The 17,006-nt window shown below is 46.6% G+C and overlaps 1 protein-coding gene, 2 non-coding genes and 1 pseudogene across 3 annotated transcripts; 1 reads left to right on the top strand and 3 right to left on the bottom strand.

Moving 5' to 3' along the window:
- Positions 1-23: 23 nt before the first annotated feature.
- Positions 24-5,780, bottom strand: LOC108890526 (lecithin retinol acyltransferase-like; annotated as a pseudogene).
- Positions 4,092-4,165, top strand: trnan-guu (transfer RNA asparagine (anticodon GUU)). Its single transcript has one exon. It is a non-coding gene; the product is annotated as a tRNA-Asn (tRNA).
- trnan-guu (transfer RNA asparagine (anticodon GUU)) lies at positions 4,302-4,375 on the bottom strand. The gene has a single exon. It is a non-coding gene; the product is annotated as a tRNA-Asn (tRNA).
- A 2,015-nt stretch (positions 5,781-7,795) lies between the features above and the next one.
- Positions 7,796-16,496, bottom strand: LOC108890527 (uncharacterized). The gene is made up of 10 exons (XM_018687404.2): positions 16,463-16,496; positions 15,904-16,086; positions 14,679-15,074; positions 13,565-13,903; positions 13,282-13,389; positions 12,808-13,143; positions 12,386-12,721; positions 10,522-10,848; positions 9,086-9,406; positions 7,796-8,474 (listed from the first exon to the last, which is right to left on the bottom strand). Exons 1-10 carry the CDS (start codon positions 16,494-16,496, stop codon positions 8,383-8,385), a joined length of 2,472 nt encoding a protein of 823 aa, XP_018542920.2. The 3' UTR covers positions 7,796-8,382.
- Positions 16,497-17,006: the final 510 nt, after the last annotated feature.

A 17,006-nucleotide genomic window follows, 5' to 3' on the forward strand; every position in this document is an offset into this window, starting at 1 on the left:
TCTTTGTTTTAGTCTTTTATGTGTTTTTAATTTCTTTTATCTATCACTTCAGTCGTGGTTGCTAATGCAGCTAGTGCTAAGTTCTTTAAGCATTAGCTAACTAGCTTCCTCCCCTGTTTATTCTAAAAACATAGACATTAAAACCAATCAGTTCATGCACAGCAGGATAGGGCTACAAATGGATTTACGTTCAGTCACTGTGGTGTTAAGTTTGTATGAAATTGTTTGCAGATGACTACGTGTTTTATGTCAGTCATCCAGCACAGTGGTTTGAAACCAGCTGTGACAGCGGTGTTGTCCTGAAGCTTCTAGCTGGCCATCCACAGAGTGAAGGGGATGAGGAGGGTGGGCAGGGTGGTGCTGGAGGATATCCCCAAACACACCATGGACAGGAGCCCCAGCAGCGCCGTCAGGAGGACGTTACGCTGGTCCCGGATCAGCAACTTCAGCCACTCACAAAACTGGAGAGACAGAAGAAGGAGGAAAAATATTATTACAACAGCAAAATAATATATGATGTGACACCAGATTCTTCTTTAATTGTAAATAAATGAATGCATTTCATTCATTAAACGTTAAATGACATGATTAAGTTTCAATATCAACAAATCTGGGGAAAGAATGAAAAAACGGGGCAAACATTTCCACCTGTAAACTAGATGATAAACGTTTACAGTATATACTGCTGAAACAATTAGTCGACCAATCAGAACAGGGTGTGTATAACCCCAGAAAAAAGTTCTAATCTATAGGCGTGAAACCCCCTTTGGTCATTCAAATCTTACCATTTTCAAATGTTCTTACCTAATGACTGTCACATCCTGTCCTTCCCTCTACTCAGCTCATCCTTGACTGAAACAGGATTTGGACAGTATTGTCTAAGTTTAGTCTTTGTCTGCGTCCTTATCTATGAGACCTTGGTTACCCCATCAACAGAGAGGAGAGGTGTCACCAGATGTCTAATAACAGTCATAGTTTGGGCTAAACATTACACTAATAGAAAACACTGTGGAGGTCTTTACTGCCTGAACATGTTCACATTAACTGATTAACTCATCAAAAATACATGTGATAGATTCAAAGAATCACAAAAAGTCAACTGAAAGTCTTCAAATGATTTACCAACGAACAAAAAAACCTCTCACTGAGCCGAGCAAGGATGTAATTGACCTGTTGTTTATTTTACTGTGGGGCCCTCTGAGGCCCCTGTTCGAGCTCCTGTTGGCCCCCGGACCTCCTCTAATGAACCTGTAGGAAGCAGACTGGGACTCTGCGGCTGCAGGCAGGTCAAATGTTTAGGTTAGCAATTAGAGGAAGTGAAACTCGATCAGGGGAGCGTCTCTGCTGAAGGAGGGGGTGAACAGATTCAGACTTTTTACAAGAACTGGAGCTGCTTTTCATTCCCACGTTTAGATCAAGAGAAGATGAACATTCCAATTCAAAATGTCAGCCTCAGTGTTTCCTGTTCACTCTGTTCACTGCTGCTGGAGCTTAGCAGTAACTGAACCTACAACCTACTGGGACCAGGTTAAAATAGTTTGTAGCTGCTGAGCAGACTGATCCTCTGGGTTTTCAGACTTTACTGGTCAATCATCTGATGGTTTCCTGTGCAGCCGCCCTCCTTCATCATCATCATCATCATCATCACCAGCCTGCACTGACTCCCACTCTCTGCTGCTGCTGCTGCTCTTTGGTTTCTGGCGCCCGGCTCTCGACCGTCTGAATACAGCTCTTGTTCTCAGAACTTTTCCGAGCAGCGACCCAGATTTTCCTCTGGTTTAAAAACAGCCTCACACACTCAAGCACCTTAACGCTGAGGCGGAGGGAGGAGGAGAAGGTGCAGGTCGTCTGTCATTTCTGTCTCCAGGCTTTTTCCACCAGAGCAACAGGAAACCTGAGGTCAGCGTGAAAAAACTCAAGTACAGGTCCCACGTTCTAAATCTGACTCAAATAAAAGATGACTGTCTGCAAAATGTACTTTAACGTTCTTAATATTCAGCACATTTCACTGTTCTGCTGTTTTAACGACGTCACATAGCCTACAGCTGGATATCTGAGATATTTCAGATAAATCTGAGCACTGGTCACATGACTAATGGAAAATACTGAATTATTTTACTGTATTGAAATGAAAGTGTGAGAGTTTTGGAGGGAAATGTCTCTCTGTAGGTCACATCACTACATTATATAGACAAGACAAGTTTTCTAGTAATCAGACATGTTTTAATGTAAAACTAAAGCTGTCAGATAAATGAGGCAGAGGTATAAAGTCACAGTGAATGAAGGTTACCACTGCTGAGCTTCACTGTACTTCACTTCTGTTAGTTCATCATTTCATTTTTCTCTCTGCTCTGATCCAGGTCTGCTCAGCGCCTCTGGCCTGAACCAGATCAGAGCGGTGACTCGGTTCATTGAAGCTTTTCTGTGCGTTTTATGGGGCCGTTCAGACCCGCACAGTCTGACCGACTCTCAGCTGGATTCACTTCACTTCACTAAACAGGACGCAGCCCTGCAACCAGACCTTCACGTGCACCAGCGTGAGTTTGGACTGAAAACAGTGGAGGGTCTCGGGGGACAGTCCTGGCTCTGATGGTCTCTGGTTCACACTCAGTTTTCATTGCGGTGATAAAACTCTGTGATGTGAGCTCTCTGCAGAACAAACGCTCAGTGTGAACAGCAGACATGAGGCCGGACCCTCAGACCGGTTCCACATCTGCGCGCCAAAGCCACATCAAAGCAGCCGCCTGCAATCCGCGCGCGTAAAAAGCGCCACCGGCGCCGGGTTCTCACCTTGTCGGTCTGCAGGCTCTGCGCCGTCCCGTAGCGGCAGTAGGTGACGAAGTGCTCGCAGTTGTTCCACAGCAGGCTGTAGGACACGGTGCCGACCAGGCGCTCCGCCCGCCGGGCCACCTCCTCCCCGGACAGCGGGCTCCGGCGCACCGCCCGGTCCATGGCGTTGAGCAGGATCCCGGCTCCGTACGCGAAGTCCTCCACCGAGTCCACCCGGATGCTGGCGCGCTTGGAGAGCACCCGAGCAGCAGCCGCGTGTTGGTCACCATCTCCTGGATCTGCCGGCTGTCGGCCGTCAGCACCGGCAGGATGTCCGGGATGAGGTGCGCCACCCGGTTGTCGCCGAGGTAGATGCCGAAGTGTGTGAAGAGAGTCCGCGGGACCTCCAGCAGGTCTCCCCGCTGGAACTTCTGCGGAGCTCCGGCGGGCTGCGGCGGAGGTTCGTCCCGGTCACAGCGCCTGGTGAGCGGCGCGTCCCCGCGCTCTGCGCCCAGAGGAGGCAGCAGGCTGGACAGCTTGATGTGGGCGAGGAGGAAGAGCTTCTCCAGGAGGAAGGTGAGCGTGTCCAACATGACGGCGGAGGAGAATCGACCTCAGAGGAGTCTGTCCGAGTCCTGTCTGCTCTGCGTCCCTCTGTCCTCCCTCTCTCCTCTCTGAAGACCTCTCCTCCTCCAGGGAAACATGGAGGAGGAGGAGGAGGAGGAGGAGGACCGATGACGTCGCAGCTGCTGAGAGACTAACGGTCTGGATGAAGAGAGAGAGACTGGTCTGTTTTCTCTGAAGGAAACTGGGACGAGTTTAAAACTCCAGAGAAAGCTCCACCCTGCAGGACTGAAGCCACTGCACTGACTTTACCGGGATTTAACGTGTGGATCTGATGGAGGTTCATGAACTGCACTCACACACTTTCCAGTGGAAATAAGTTTCTGATGTGTCAATAAACTGAAGCAAAGTAAAAACAAGCAGCAGCAGATGGAGGGGGTTTATCTGACCACTAGGAGTCCTCCTAAACTAACCCAAAGACCAGAGACCAGGCACAAACTACGGCTGGAACCAGAAATGTAGGCCACATTATCAGTAATAATATAAACAGCCATATCCTCAGTAAGTCTGAATGACAGTGTCCATGTTTTCCAACATGAACAAATAAAATCAGGAAGCACCGTTAAAAAACCAACATGTTACCAATGAGTTCTCATTCTTGTCCAGCCTGAGGTCCACAGGGAACAGTAGAAACAACAAACACAGGTGGGTGGGGGCTGAAGATAAAGACCACACCCCCTCAACATGGCAGCAAAGGTGTCTCTGTGGCGCAATCGGTTAGCGCGTTCGGCTGTTAACCGAAAGGTTGGTGGTTCAAGCCCACCCAGGGACGTTTCTTTGCCTGTCCGCACAAAAACACGACTGCATTTTTATTATTATTACAGTAGTGATATACTCAAAAGTACAAACACCTTAAACCAGGATTGTCTTTTACGATGATGCAGTCACAACGTATCCTCAGTTTAAAACGTCCCTGGGTGGGCTTGAACCACCAACCTTTCGGTTAACAGCCGAACGCGCTAACCGATTGCGCCACAGAGACACCTTTGTTGCCGTGTTGAGGTAGCGTGGCCTCAATCTTCTCTACATGGAACAGTTTGAGAGGCTTGAGGCCTCCCAACACACTTTATGTTGGATCATACTTTAATGTCCTTCATCACGTCAGGACATTAGTTTTAATCAGTGACAAGGTTCTAGAGGTCTGTTAGAAGGTTCAGGGGACGTTAGCAGGTCGTAAAGGTCCTACAGAAGGATTGATTAGGTCCCAGACCAGAGGGTTTGTAGTGGGCCTTTAGGGGGCTCTGATGGTCATTCAGAAGGTTTTTGGTGTCTTTAAAGGTTGTCCATCCATGCTCTAACCTGGACCCAAACTCAGTTTGAACCTGAACCCTTAAACCGAGTCTGGACCCTAAAACAGAAGTGAGGACCCGTGAAATGCACTGAAGTCAAGCTGGTCCTCACAGGGATAGAAATACAAGAACAGACACACACCTCTCTGACCACTAAACCAACTGAATGTGGAGCATCATAGTTTCCACCACAGCTAATGTCACACACACACTCACTGTGCTGTGTGAACTGCAGGCTCAGCTCTTTGTTCAGCTTCTGTTGGTTAAACTGTGACGACAGAGACTCGCTGCTGCAGCTCCTCGGTCTCAGGGCTCCGCTTTCAGATGATTAAAGAGGTTCTCCAGTGATTCAGGAGTCCGGTTACAGTGACTCACGACCAGCCTGGAGTTAGTCTGTCAGAGCACAGCCACATTAAACCAGTTAAATATGCAAACAAGCCCTTTTCTTTCTTCACTCAGTCCGTCCTCCAGAGATCACTCACCTGAAAACACCGTTCTGCTGTTCACCGACTGAGAGGGAAGACAACGAGAGGACCACCTGTTTTTATATGGTTCAGCTGTTTCCTCTAGACATGACGCTCACGCTGATGAAGTCGCTGGGAGGTGGTCAGGTCTTTTTCAAGCTGCTGCACCGGAGAACATCAAAAACACACACAGCCAGAGAAAACACATGCAACAGGAACCACAGGGAGAGTGAGTGTGTTGTTAAACTGTCCAATAAAACCTGGATTTATCATGTGTCCAGCTTTATCTTCACAACAAACCACACGAGGGAGACACACACTGAGCATCAGGGAGAACACACAGGTCAGGTTCAAAGCCCGACAGTGTGTGTTCTGGTGTTTCATGTTTCTGCTTCCTCTCACACAAACTGCACAACAACTGTAAGAGCAGCTGAGTGCGGCGCCCCCTGGAGACTCAGAGGAGTCACTACCTCCAGGACAAACACAAGACCGCTGTGCAAAGATAAAGACGAGGATGAATTACCTGACTCATCGAACACGTCATCACGCTGTGCATCGTGATGTGTTACAACAAAGGACGTTAACGTTGCAGAACTTGTGGCGGTTGCAGGATTTCGTCATCGCTGAGCCTCTTTCACACAGGAAACACCCGCAGAGTCTCAGTCTCCCATCCATCATCTGTGTGTGAATGCTGCTGGAGGCACGCCACACCCCGAGCATGATGGGTAATTCACCGGCCTGTTACAATGAGGACTGAAGCCTCTGGTTTCTGTCATTCATCCTCCTCCTGCTCTTTCTTCCTGTTCCTCAAAACAGAAGAAGAGGATTTGGGGATTAAGGGTAGATTATGGAAACACACACACACACACAGAGAGAGAGAGAGAGAGAGAGAGACACACACACACACAGAGACACACACACACACACACACACACACACACACAGACACACACACTCTGAGGCTTCACCCCTGCTGGTGTTGAATGACTGTAGAAGGATGAATGTGTTGATGTGACCCCGACTGAGCTGCTGTTTAAAGGTGAATGGAGCTGAGTGACAACTGACTGCTCAGTGTGTGTGTGTGTGTGTGTGTGTGTGTGTGTGTGTTACTCTGCATGGTGCTAATGCTCTCCAGCAGTGTGAGGAGGGGAAGTGGGACTTTCTAATGGGATAAAACCTGCAGATTAATACAAACAAAAACCTAAATTAGCATCTTCTCCCAGGTGCAGGTTTCTCCTTCAACAACACGGTTTTAAATCCTCAGTTAAAGTCAAGACATTTTCAGGTTTTATTCTCCAACATAAAATGGGTCAGTAAATCCCCCACTCCTGATGTTTGAAGCTTTTCCGTGTCTTAAAAAAGGCGGTTGCTAACGAGTGTCTAAATGAGACTACAGAGGTTGTCGGGGACGTTAACATGAAAACCCATCTACTCACCAGTCCACCTTTACAGCCTCGTTGTGTTTCTACTCACGCTCTTTCAAACTCTCACTAACTTTCTAAGAAGAAAGGCTTTTGTAGAAGAGCTCAGAGCTAAATGAAATGACCAGTTGGAAGCTTAGTGGTGGAGACGTTGACGTCATGTGACCGTGGTGTAGTTGGTTTATAGCCTAACATTAGCTTCTTACTTCAAACATCAGAACAGTGGTGTTCATCTGAGAAGATGATCTGATCAACTAAACCTGAAGGATCAGAGACTTCAGCTGCTGTGGAGGAACCAGGCTGATGCTGACTTCAGGGTCCAACATTAACTAAACAGAGTCAGGTGGAGCGTTCAGGTGTGTTTGACTGTGAAACTGTAGTTTGGTGACGTGTTGAAGGTGAGAGCTGCCGTCAGTGTCGGACGTTAGAGAGCGAGGACGAGGCTGCAGACAACGAACAGACACACAAAGACAAAAGAGAAGTGAAGGATGAGACGTCATTTATCTCCTTTTGTCCTCCATGACAGAGAGAGAGAGAGAGAGAGAGAGAGACAGAGAGAGAGGCTGTGAATGTGCAGCTCTCTCTCTCTCTCTCTGTCAGTCTGAGCAGCACAAAGGCGACAACGTCTTGACAAACGACTCAGCAGACGACCTGCAGCTCTCACACTGATTAATGAACACACACACACACACACACTGGTTCCCATGCTGTCAGTGTGTGATGAATGTTAATCACATCTCTCATCCTCAGTCTGATGCTGAAACAAAGTTGTGTTGTGCTGCTGCTTTAAAGGAGCAGTTCACCCAAATCATCTGAGCTGCTGAGACAGAAAACAGACCGATGTTCAGTTTGTGTTTAATAATACTCCCTGACTGTCCACTGTCCACCCACAGAGTCAAAACAGGAACTGACTTTAACAGAAGACTCTTCTCACAGCTGACAGACGACGCTTCCTGGAGCTGTTTCCTCCTCTGAGAACTTTCTGTCATTGAGAGTTTTTATACATGGATGTGATTTATACATATGTGAATATGTTTGTTTATGTTTGTGATTGTTTCTGTGATTTTTTTTATCACTTGAAGTGAACTTTGTAGCAGTAAAATAAAAACCATCCTCTGAGAAGTGAGAAAATAAACTTTTCTACTGTGACCCTTGAACACACCATTGTACTAATTAAAAATAAATGATTAAAGAGGACAGAAGTAACCATGAATGTCTCTTAAAAACATTTGATCATATTTTAAGTCAGTTTTTATTGAAGTAATCTCAGGATACTTTTCATACAGAGCAGGTCTAGACTGAACTCTGTCTGTTATTTACAGAGAGAACCAACAGTTCCACCATGAGCAGCACTGGTCGACAGTGGAGAGAAAAAACTTCCTCTAAGAGGCAGAAACCTGGAGCAGAACCAGAGCTAAGATGGTAAGAGGTACATGTTCAGGTGCTGAGCAGGATCGTAGGAGCAGCAGGAGACACGTCATCACAGATCAGACTCTACAGCTCCAGAGGCAGAAATACCTGAAGAGGAGAGAGAGATGAAAAACCTACAAGAAAGAACGATGGAGAGAGAGAGAGAGAGAGAGAGAGAGAGAGAGAGAGAGAGAGAGAGAGACTGATGTTGTTGAGGGAGGAAACAGAGTCAGAGTGATGTTTGCAGTTCTCTGTTAACACGTCTCCAATGTGACATCACTGATCAATACTGATCAATACTGATCAATAGTGACTGTGTGAGAGTCAGTGGGACTCAGAGTGAAGAAGACGTTGACAAAGCGTCCTCCTGTCTTCATCCATCGTCACAGACTGATCAAAGACCGATCAAACTGATTGATCAGCCATCAGAGGAGTTGGATCAGTGGAGCAGCTTCTGTTCCTGATGTCGACTGTTTCATCTTTGACCTGAGTTCTCTCTGTAGAGGAGACAGAAGACAGTGAGACAGAGACAAACAACCAGAGACAAAACAACAGAGACAAAAACAGAGACAGAGACAAACAACCAGAGACAAACAACTAGAGACAAACAACCAGAGACAAACTAGAGACAAACAACCAGAGACAAACAACCAGAGACAAACTAGAGACAAACAACCAGAGACAAACAACCAGAGACAAACTAGAGACAAACAACCAGAGACAAACAACTAGAGACAAACAACTAGAGACAAACAACTAGAGACAAACAACTAGAGACAAACAACCAGAGACAAACAACCAGAGACAAACAACTAGAGACAAACAACCAGAGACAAACAACCAGAGACAAACAACTAGAGACAAACAACCAGAGACAAACTAGAGACAAACAACCAGAGACAAACAACCAGAGACAAACTAGAGACAAACAACCAGAGACAAACAACCAGAGACAAACTAGAGACAAACAACCAGAGACAAACAACTAGAGACAAACAACTAGAGACAAACAACCAGAGACAAACAACCAGAGACAAACAACTAGAGACAAACAACCAGAGACAAACAACCAGAGACAAACAACTAGAGACAAACAAATCTTTCTTACTTTTCACTTTGAGCTGCACAGTTTTCTCTCTCATGTACCAAATCCACCTGTAGACTCCACATCTGTATTCTCCTGTGTCTGTGACTTTGGGGTGTTTCAGGGTCAGACTGAGGTCTCCAGTTCTCAGCAGGTCTTCATTCATCTCTGTTCGGTCTCTGTAAACCTGGTCCTGTTCTTGAGGTCGGTCAGAGCCGTTCTTATACACATGGACCTTCCTGTTACTGTTCCACCACTCCACTCTGACGTCTTCATCCAGGTCACCTGTGGTTCTGAAGGGCAGCTGGACAGACTCCACCCCCTCCTCCACCTCCACCTGTTGGACTGAGAGGACAACAAAGCACATCATCAGCTGTACAGACAGCAGCAGCAGTTTGTCCTCACTTTATTGAAGGAGGACAAAGTTGTAGAGAAAGCTGAAGGACAGAACCAGATCAGAGCAGAAGGTAACAGGGGACAGAAATCTAGAAACTAAAAGCAGGTGTTGGTGATGAAATGTTTGGAGTTAAAGGATCAGTCCGTGTTTTCAGACTGAGGATTGACCAGTGTTGATCATGAGGAGTGGAGGCTGATGGAGCCTGAGTCTGATGGATCTCTTCTTCCATTTTCTGCTTGCTTTGTTCAGAGGGAGAGGTGGACACAGAGGACAGAGACAACATGCTGCCTGTGAGGACGTCACAGCAGAGACATGGAGGGGAGGCTTCCACCGTGACTAAAGGACAAAGATCACATCAAACACTGGCAGCAGATAGACACCAGTGTTTGGTGGACACTGAGCTGTTGGAGGGGATTTCCACTTTGTTTCTCACTTGGAAATATTCCTCACTGACATCAAACTGTTGGATGAAGACATTTGTCTTCACTAGAACAAGCTGAATGTTTGACTGTTAGATAGAAAGTGGTCAGTGTGAAGAGGAGACACAGCAGAAAGGTGAAGACTGACAGTAAGAAAGCAGTGAACAGACTGTTGAAGCTGCTGTTAGTGTCACATGACTTTATTCAGTCGGCTGTAGAGGAGATTTGACTTGATGACTGAGAGAAATGAAGCAGAGAAACCCAGTCTGAGTGTTTTCTGTCACACTCACACACTTCCTCACACACTGACTGTCTGCATTTCAACTATGATGGAGGCTCATTGACTGTTGGAGCCACTGATGCTGCTTCATCAACTCATGGACTTTGGACACATCAGTGACATGTTTGGACTGACTGACAGCCTGCAGCTTTCTGCTGCTCATCATGGTCTTCATCAGCAGCTGGACTCTGTCTGTTGTCATGGAGACGCTTCAGGTGTCATCACGTGACTGAGCTCACAGGATCACACCTGAGCTGTCTCCATGACAACTCAGCTACCTCCATCAGCTGATGAACACCTCTGACCTCTGACCTCTGACCTGTATCTACAGCACTGACCTCTGACCTGTATCTACAGCACTGACCTTTGACCTGTAGCTCCACTTGTTTCTTCATCAGGATGTTTCTCCTCCTGCTGTAGACGGTGCAGGTGTAGGTTCTTCTGTCTCTGTCTGTGGGGTATTTCAGGGTCAGACTGAGGTCTCCAGTTCTCAGCAGGTCTTTCTTCATCTCTGTTCGGTCTCTGTAAACCTGGTCCTGTTCTTCAGGTCGGTCAGAGCCGTTCTTATACACATGGACCTTCCTGTTGTAACTGTCCGTCCACTCCACTCTGATGTTTCCATCCAGGTCACCTGTGGTTCTGAAGGGCAGCTGGACAGACTCCACCCCTGAATCCACCTCCACCTGTTGGACTGAGAGGACAACAAAGCACATCATCAGCTGTACAGACAGCAGCAGCAGCACTCAGCACATTTTCTTTGACTGTATGAAGTGAAATATTTGCAGTGAAAACATGTTTGATTGGTTCAGTCTGAAATATCTCCCATTGCTCCATTGAACAGAGACAGTGTTGTCTTTGGTGTCTGTACAATCAACAGCACAACTCACTGTTTATTCAACAACTGAGTTTGATTGTCAAATGGACAAAAGCAAACCTTTATTCTCTGTCTCTGAAAGACAGTTAGAGTCAAATCATTTGACTTCACTAAAACTTCTTCTTCGTCTGTAAAACAGTTGACAGGAAACCTGCAGCTACAAACACAGCCAGTTATTACTCTGTGTCCTGGATATTTTCAAGGCGTGGACTTTGAATCTTTGGAAAACTTTTCCAGAAACAGCTCAGAGAACAGTTCTTGGTGTGACCATGACATTTTCTTCTTTTGGTTTTTAGTCCTGTTTTCATCACAGCCCGCTCTCTCTTCCTCCCCACGTCAGTATAACTGTCTCCTATCAGCAGCAGTGTCTACACTTTACACTCTGCTGTATGTTCAATAACATTCATCATCATTCCAGTGAAATCTGTTGAAGAATCCTGTTGATTTCTGCTTCAGATTTCTGATCAAATATCTGATGAAAATCCCTGGCTTCTGTCACAGCTGCATTAGTGGACATTGAAATTGTGCAGTGTTGTGGAAATATTGGAAAAGTGTTGAAATGCTTCATAACAGAGTGTCAGCATGCAGCCTCACACACTGATGCTGTGAATGGAAACTAACTCCAGTGGACACATGTTACAGCAGCTCATTAGCTCGGCTGCTACAAACTACATGTGGCTCCTGTTTGACAGGAAGTGCTCAAATAAAGGAGCTTTACACCACTTTTTACTTTGACTGGATTCAACACAATCTGCTGTTTAACAGTGTCTCATGATGAAGAAAGAAATGGATGAATGATATTTCATTGGATTTATTGATCCTGAATGTAACTGTCAACAAACAGACTGATGCCTTTCAATAGAAAAGTCTTAGTAATAACTTTATCTGCTCAGTCGTAGTTATATGTCACAAACAGGATCCATTTCTCCTTCAAAAAATCTGCCAGACTCAGTGAAACTGCAGTGATTTTAGTCTGTGATGAAGCTTCACCTGATGACGACTCGTTTTCCACCATCACAATAAATGAAGCAGGATGTGAATGATTTTAGTCTTTGATACTGTCTGATTTTTACCTACATTCTCTTCACTGTTGGTTTCTGTTGTCATCTGTAGAAACACATCCATGGTTTAAAGCCAGGCTGGTCCTGGAGAGTCTCCTTCTCAAAGCCCAGAGGCATGATGGGAGTTACACTACTGCACATGTTCAGTGGGTCTACCTGACCTCTGACCTCTGACCTGTATCTACAGCACTGACCTCTGACCTCTGACCTGTATCTACAGCACTGACCTCTGACCTCTGACCTGTATCTACAGCACTGACCTTTGACCTCTGACCTGTATCTACAGCACTGACCTTTGACCCGGAGCTTCACCTCTTTCTTCATGGGAAAGTGTTTGTCCATTAAGACGGTGCAGGTGTATCTTCCTGTGTCACTGTCTGTGGGGTGTTTCAGGGTCAGACTGAAGTCTCCAGTTCTCAGCAGGTCTTCATTCATCTCTGTTCGGTCTCTGTAAAACTCGTGTTGTTGGTCTCTCTGGTCACAGCCGTTGTGATTCACGTGGATCGTTGTGGTCTTGGACTGACAGAACTTCCAGACGACTGTGACGTCCTCAGGAAGGTGAACTCTGCTTTGACACGGCAGCTGGACAGACTCCACCCCCCCCTCCACCTTCACCTCCACCTGTTGGACTGAGAGGACAACAGACCGTCACACTGTAGCAGAGGTAGTGATCTATAATGACCTCTAACCTCTGACCTGTCTCTGCGGTACTGACCTCTGACCTGCAGCTGAACTACTTTCTGTATCAGGATGTGTTTGTGTCTGCGGACGGAGCAGACGTAGGTCCCTCTGTCCAGATAACTGGGGTCAGTCAGGGTCAGACTGAGGTCTCCAGTTCTCAGAGGGTTTTTCTTCATCTGCGTTCGGTTCTGGTAAAATTCATCCTGTTTGTCTGGACGGTCACGTCCATCCTGATGAACATGGACCGTCATGGGTTTAGGTTCACAGCACCTCCACTCCACTGTGGCGTCCCTCGGCAGACACGCGATGGTTCTGTAAGGAAGCAGGACAGACTCCGCCCCCTCCTCCACCTCCACCACCACCTTAGAGACTGAGAGAAACAAAGAGCTCAGGTGAACAGACAGCAGGTAAACTCATGGTGACAGGACCAGGACTGGTTTTAACACGGCACAGAGTCAAACCTGCTGAGACCTGATCTGTAGAGGAGACACACACACAGAAAACTTACCTCTGATGACATAGAACCAGAAATACACAGCCAGACCAACAACAACAACAGCAACCAGACCCAGAAGAACCAGGAGAACAGTGGCTTCAGTTGGGAACGTGTACGGTTCTGTGGCAAACACACACATCAACAACAGCATCTTTAGAAGAAGTGACTGACCAGTACGACTGCAACTATTGATCACTGTCATTATCAGTTCATCTGCTGATTATTAGCTGGATTCATTCATTCTGACTGATGAATCCACTTCTGTTGGACTTCCACGTTTCACTGCTACACTGACCTTTGACCTGCAGCTGAACGTTTGTCAGTCTGGGTTCCTCTCCAACTGGTCTGATGGTGCAGGTGTAGGTGCCGCTGTCAGAGAGGCGGGGTTTCCTCAGAGTGAGGCTGAGGTTTCCAGTTTCCGCAGCATCAGTCTTCATCCATGTTCGGTCTCTGTAACGCTGGTTCTGGTCTCTAAGGTCATCACCTTCCTCCGTCCACTGGTGGACGGTTGTAGGATTGAGATCGAAGCAGCTCCACATCACTGTGGTGTCCTCAGGTACAAAAGGGATCTGACAGGGCAGCAGGACTGACTCCGCCCCCTCATACACCTCCACAGTGAAGGCATGCTGGGAAACTGAGGACACAGAGACACAAACATCAATCAGCTGAGTCCTAGTGTCCACAGGGAGAACTGCAGGTCACATGACCCACAGGGACGCTGCTGCTGAAAAACTGTTTCCACTGTTCAAGTGTTTGTTGCTTCTGTAAATCACTGCATTTATTGTCTTTATGTCTGAAACAGATCAACAGGATCAGATCCACAGGAAGCTGCAGAAACTCAATTGTTCCCGTTATCAGAGAAAAAACTCCCAGAACTTCAGAGAAAACACAACTCAGCAACATCCTGACAGGAGTTCAGGACGACCTCTCCTCAGTGACAGCCTCACAGGATAAAGTTAGCACACATGTTGCTAGGAGCAGGCAGAGGTCAGAGGTCAGAGTGGTAACAGCTGATCAGAGTTAAAGAGCAGCTGGAGGGAGATAAACCAGAGGAGAATATCAGGCAGGAACATCAGTGATGGAGTCACGTTCAGGAGACGCAGGAGAAGAAGCCAAACACAGACACAGGGACTCATTTTAACAAAGGAACAATGTTTCCTGACAGAGCAGCAGGTAAAGGAACAAGTCCAGCAACAAAAACCCTCAGAGGAGCAGGAAAGGTCCAAAACACAAACGTCAAATAAAACCCAGGAGAAAACAGGAGCACAGAACCTCACAACCCTCAGTCCACTGCCAGTTAAAGAGAGGAGAGACAACATAAAACAGGAAGTAGAAGTCAGTAGGAGGACAGGTCATGACAGACGGCTGCAGGTAGGCAGGGAGCTGTTACAGTGGGTGTTGTTGCTGACCTTTGACCTGCAGCTGTACGACTGCCAGTCTCCGCTCATTTCCAAACGCTGTGATGGTGCAGGTGTAGGTGCCGCTGTCAGAGAGGCGGGGTTTCCTCAGAGTGAGGCTGAGGTCTCCAGTCCTCAGAGCGTCAGTCTTCACTGATGTTCGGTCTCTGTAACGCTGGTTCTGGTCTCTAAGGATCTCACCTCTCTGGTCTCCCTCGTGGACGGTTGAAGGACTGAGATCGAAGCGGCTCCAAATCACTGTGGGGAACCCAGGAACAGAGGAGATCTGACAGGACAGCAGGACTGACTCCGCCCCCTCATACACCTCCACAGTGAAGGCATGCTGGGAAACTGAGGACACAGAGACACAAACATCAATCAGCTGAGTCCTAGTGTCCACAGGGAGAACTGCAGGTCACATGACCTCCTCAGTCTGTAGACTTGTTATAAAGAGTCGACTGTTCAACACCTGGTTACTGAACTTTAGTCACTTTGGTGAGTTTCACTTTAAAACAGTAAAATTAACTAAAAACGACCGAGTCGAGTTTCTGATTTGGTTGGGTCAGTGCTTCACAAACACAACCAGACTTAAACATGAAGCTGGAGGAACATGAACAAGCTGCAGGGATTTAATGCTGAAGAACAGACCTGAGGACAGTCTGACTGAACAGTCTTCAGAGGAAATCTGTGTCCAGTTGAACCTGGAGAGCAGGGGTGTCAAACTCAACTGCACAGGGGCCAAAATTCAAAACACAGTTTAGGTCGGGGCCGAACAGGATAAACATTTATTGAACACACTAAAACTAAATGTTTTTGAACATGAATATGAATAAAAACAGACAGGAATATTATTCCTATATAAATCAACTTAAACTTTAAATAACTTAAAATATTTTGCTCTCCATGAAAATATATCCTGTCAAAATTATACAAGTTAGAAATATGAACATGCTGCAAAAAACACCTGAAAAAAGAAAGAAAAATTGTGACAGTGCTTGTGCTTTAAGTAAAGGTTAAAATAACAAATCAAACATTTGAATTTCTTTGCTTTTATGTCATTTATTAGAGCTGGATGCTTGGCATCTTTTTTTGGCAACAAGTTCTTTTATGTTTGGTGTGAGGTCCTGGGTTGTGGAGATTCTCAGGATGGACTGCAGGTGCTTATCAGTGTGTGCTGTTTTGTTAGTCTTCATCACTGAGAAGAGCTTCTCACACAGATATGTGCTACCAAACGCACAAGGTTCGAGCCGCATGTAGACGGAGCTGGGGCATTGCTGCGGGAATGGAGTGAATAAAGTGTGCGGGCCCTGCAGTGTCCCGTTACACTGCAGCTCAGTCAGCTCCATCTGAATCTGCACAGGTGCAGTTTCCACGTCGACGGCAAATGGGTTGCGAAGCAACTCGAAAGTCTTTTTCTGTGCTTCAAAGTCACCAAGCTCAGTTTATCAGCAAAGTGCGCGTTTGGGAACACCGTTGTGCCGACTTGGTTCAACATTACTTGGCAACAGGGAAAGTGAGGCAAGTTGCACTGGTGCATTTGTGTCTCCCATAAAAGCAGCTTCAGTTGAAATGCCTTCACTGCGTCATACATGTCAGCGGTCACGCGGTCACGTCCCTGGAGCTGGAGGTTTAAGGCGTTCAGATGAGCTGTTATGTCAGACAGAAACGCCAACTCGCATTTCCACTTTTCATCCCGCAAAACGGTGGAGTCTTTGTCATGGTCCATCTTCAGGACTTTGCCACATAGTGCTTCCTGGTGTATGATGCAGTGATATGCTGTACTCACCAGTACTCACCAGTACAGTTCTCCTCCTGCATCTTTACTCGCATCCTTCCCACTAGTCCACTTTTTTCACTGCACACAGCCGGTGCTCCATCAGTTCTAAGTCCAGGGGCAGTTTCATGTCGGTTACACTTTGACATACGTCTTCAAAAATGTCTTTTCCAGTCGTTGTCCCGTGCATCGATTTAATGTCCAATATTTCCTCTGTAACGCGCAAAGTGGAGTCCACTCCGCGGATGAAGATGGCTAGCTGTGCGGTGTCAGTCATGTCAGTACTTAGAGATTTTGCACGGGTAAAAAACGTCTGCTGAAATGTCAGATTGTTCTTTAAACTCTTCTACTTTGTGTATCTTCAGCCCTGCATTCAGGTCTTTCAGGTCATCCTGATGTTTTGTCTCATAGTGCCGTCTTAGATTCAATTCTTTAATTACAGCCACATTAGCTCCACAAATGAGACACACGTGTTTACCGGCAATGTCAGTGAACATATACTCAGCCTGCCGTCGGTTTCGAAAGGTTCTGTTTTCAGAATCAACTTTTCTCTCCGGCATTGTGAG

The sequence above is a fragment of the Lates calcarifer genome, unplaced genomic scaffold (assembly GCF_001640805.2).
Source record: "Lates calcarifer isolate ASB-BC8 unplaced genomic scaffold, TLL_Latcal_v3 _unitig_1783_quiver_2844, whole genome shotgun sequence".
Classification (NCBI taxonomy): domain Eukaryota; kingdom Metazoa; phylum Chordata; class Actinopteri; family Centropomidae; genus Lates; species Lates calcarifer.

Bases quoted from the DNA above. Each gene is read 5' to 3' on its own strand.
- LOC108890527 (XM_018687404.2), bottom strand. From the start codon at position 16,496: ATGCGAGTAAAGATGCAGGAGGAGAACTGTACTG. The intron at 12,722-12,807 runs GTCAGTACCGCA...TTGTCCTCTCAG, and splicing joins AGTTCAGCTGCAGGTCAGAG to TCCAACAGGTGGAGGTGAAG. The intron at 9,407-10,521 runs GTCAGTGCTGTA...TTGTCCTCTCAG, and splicing joins AGTGGAGCTACAGGTCAAAG to TCCAACAGGTGGAGGTGGAG.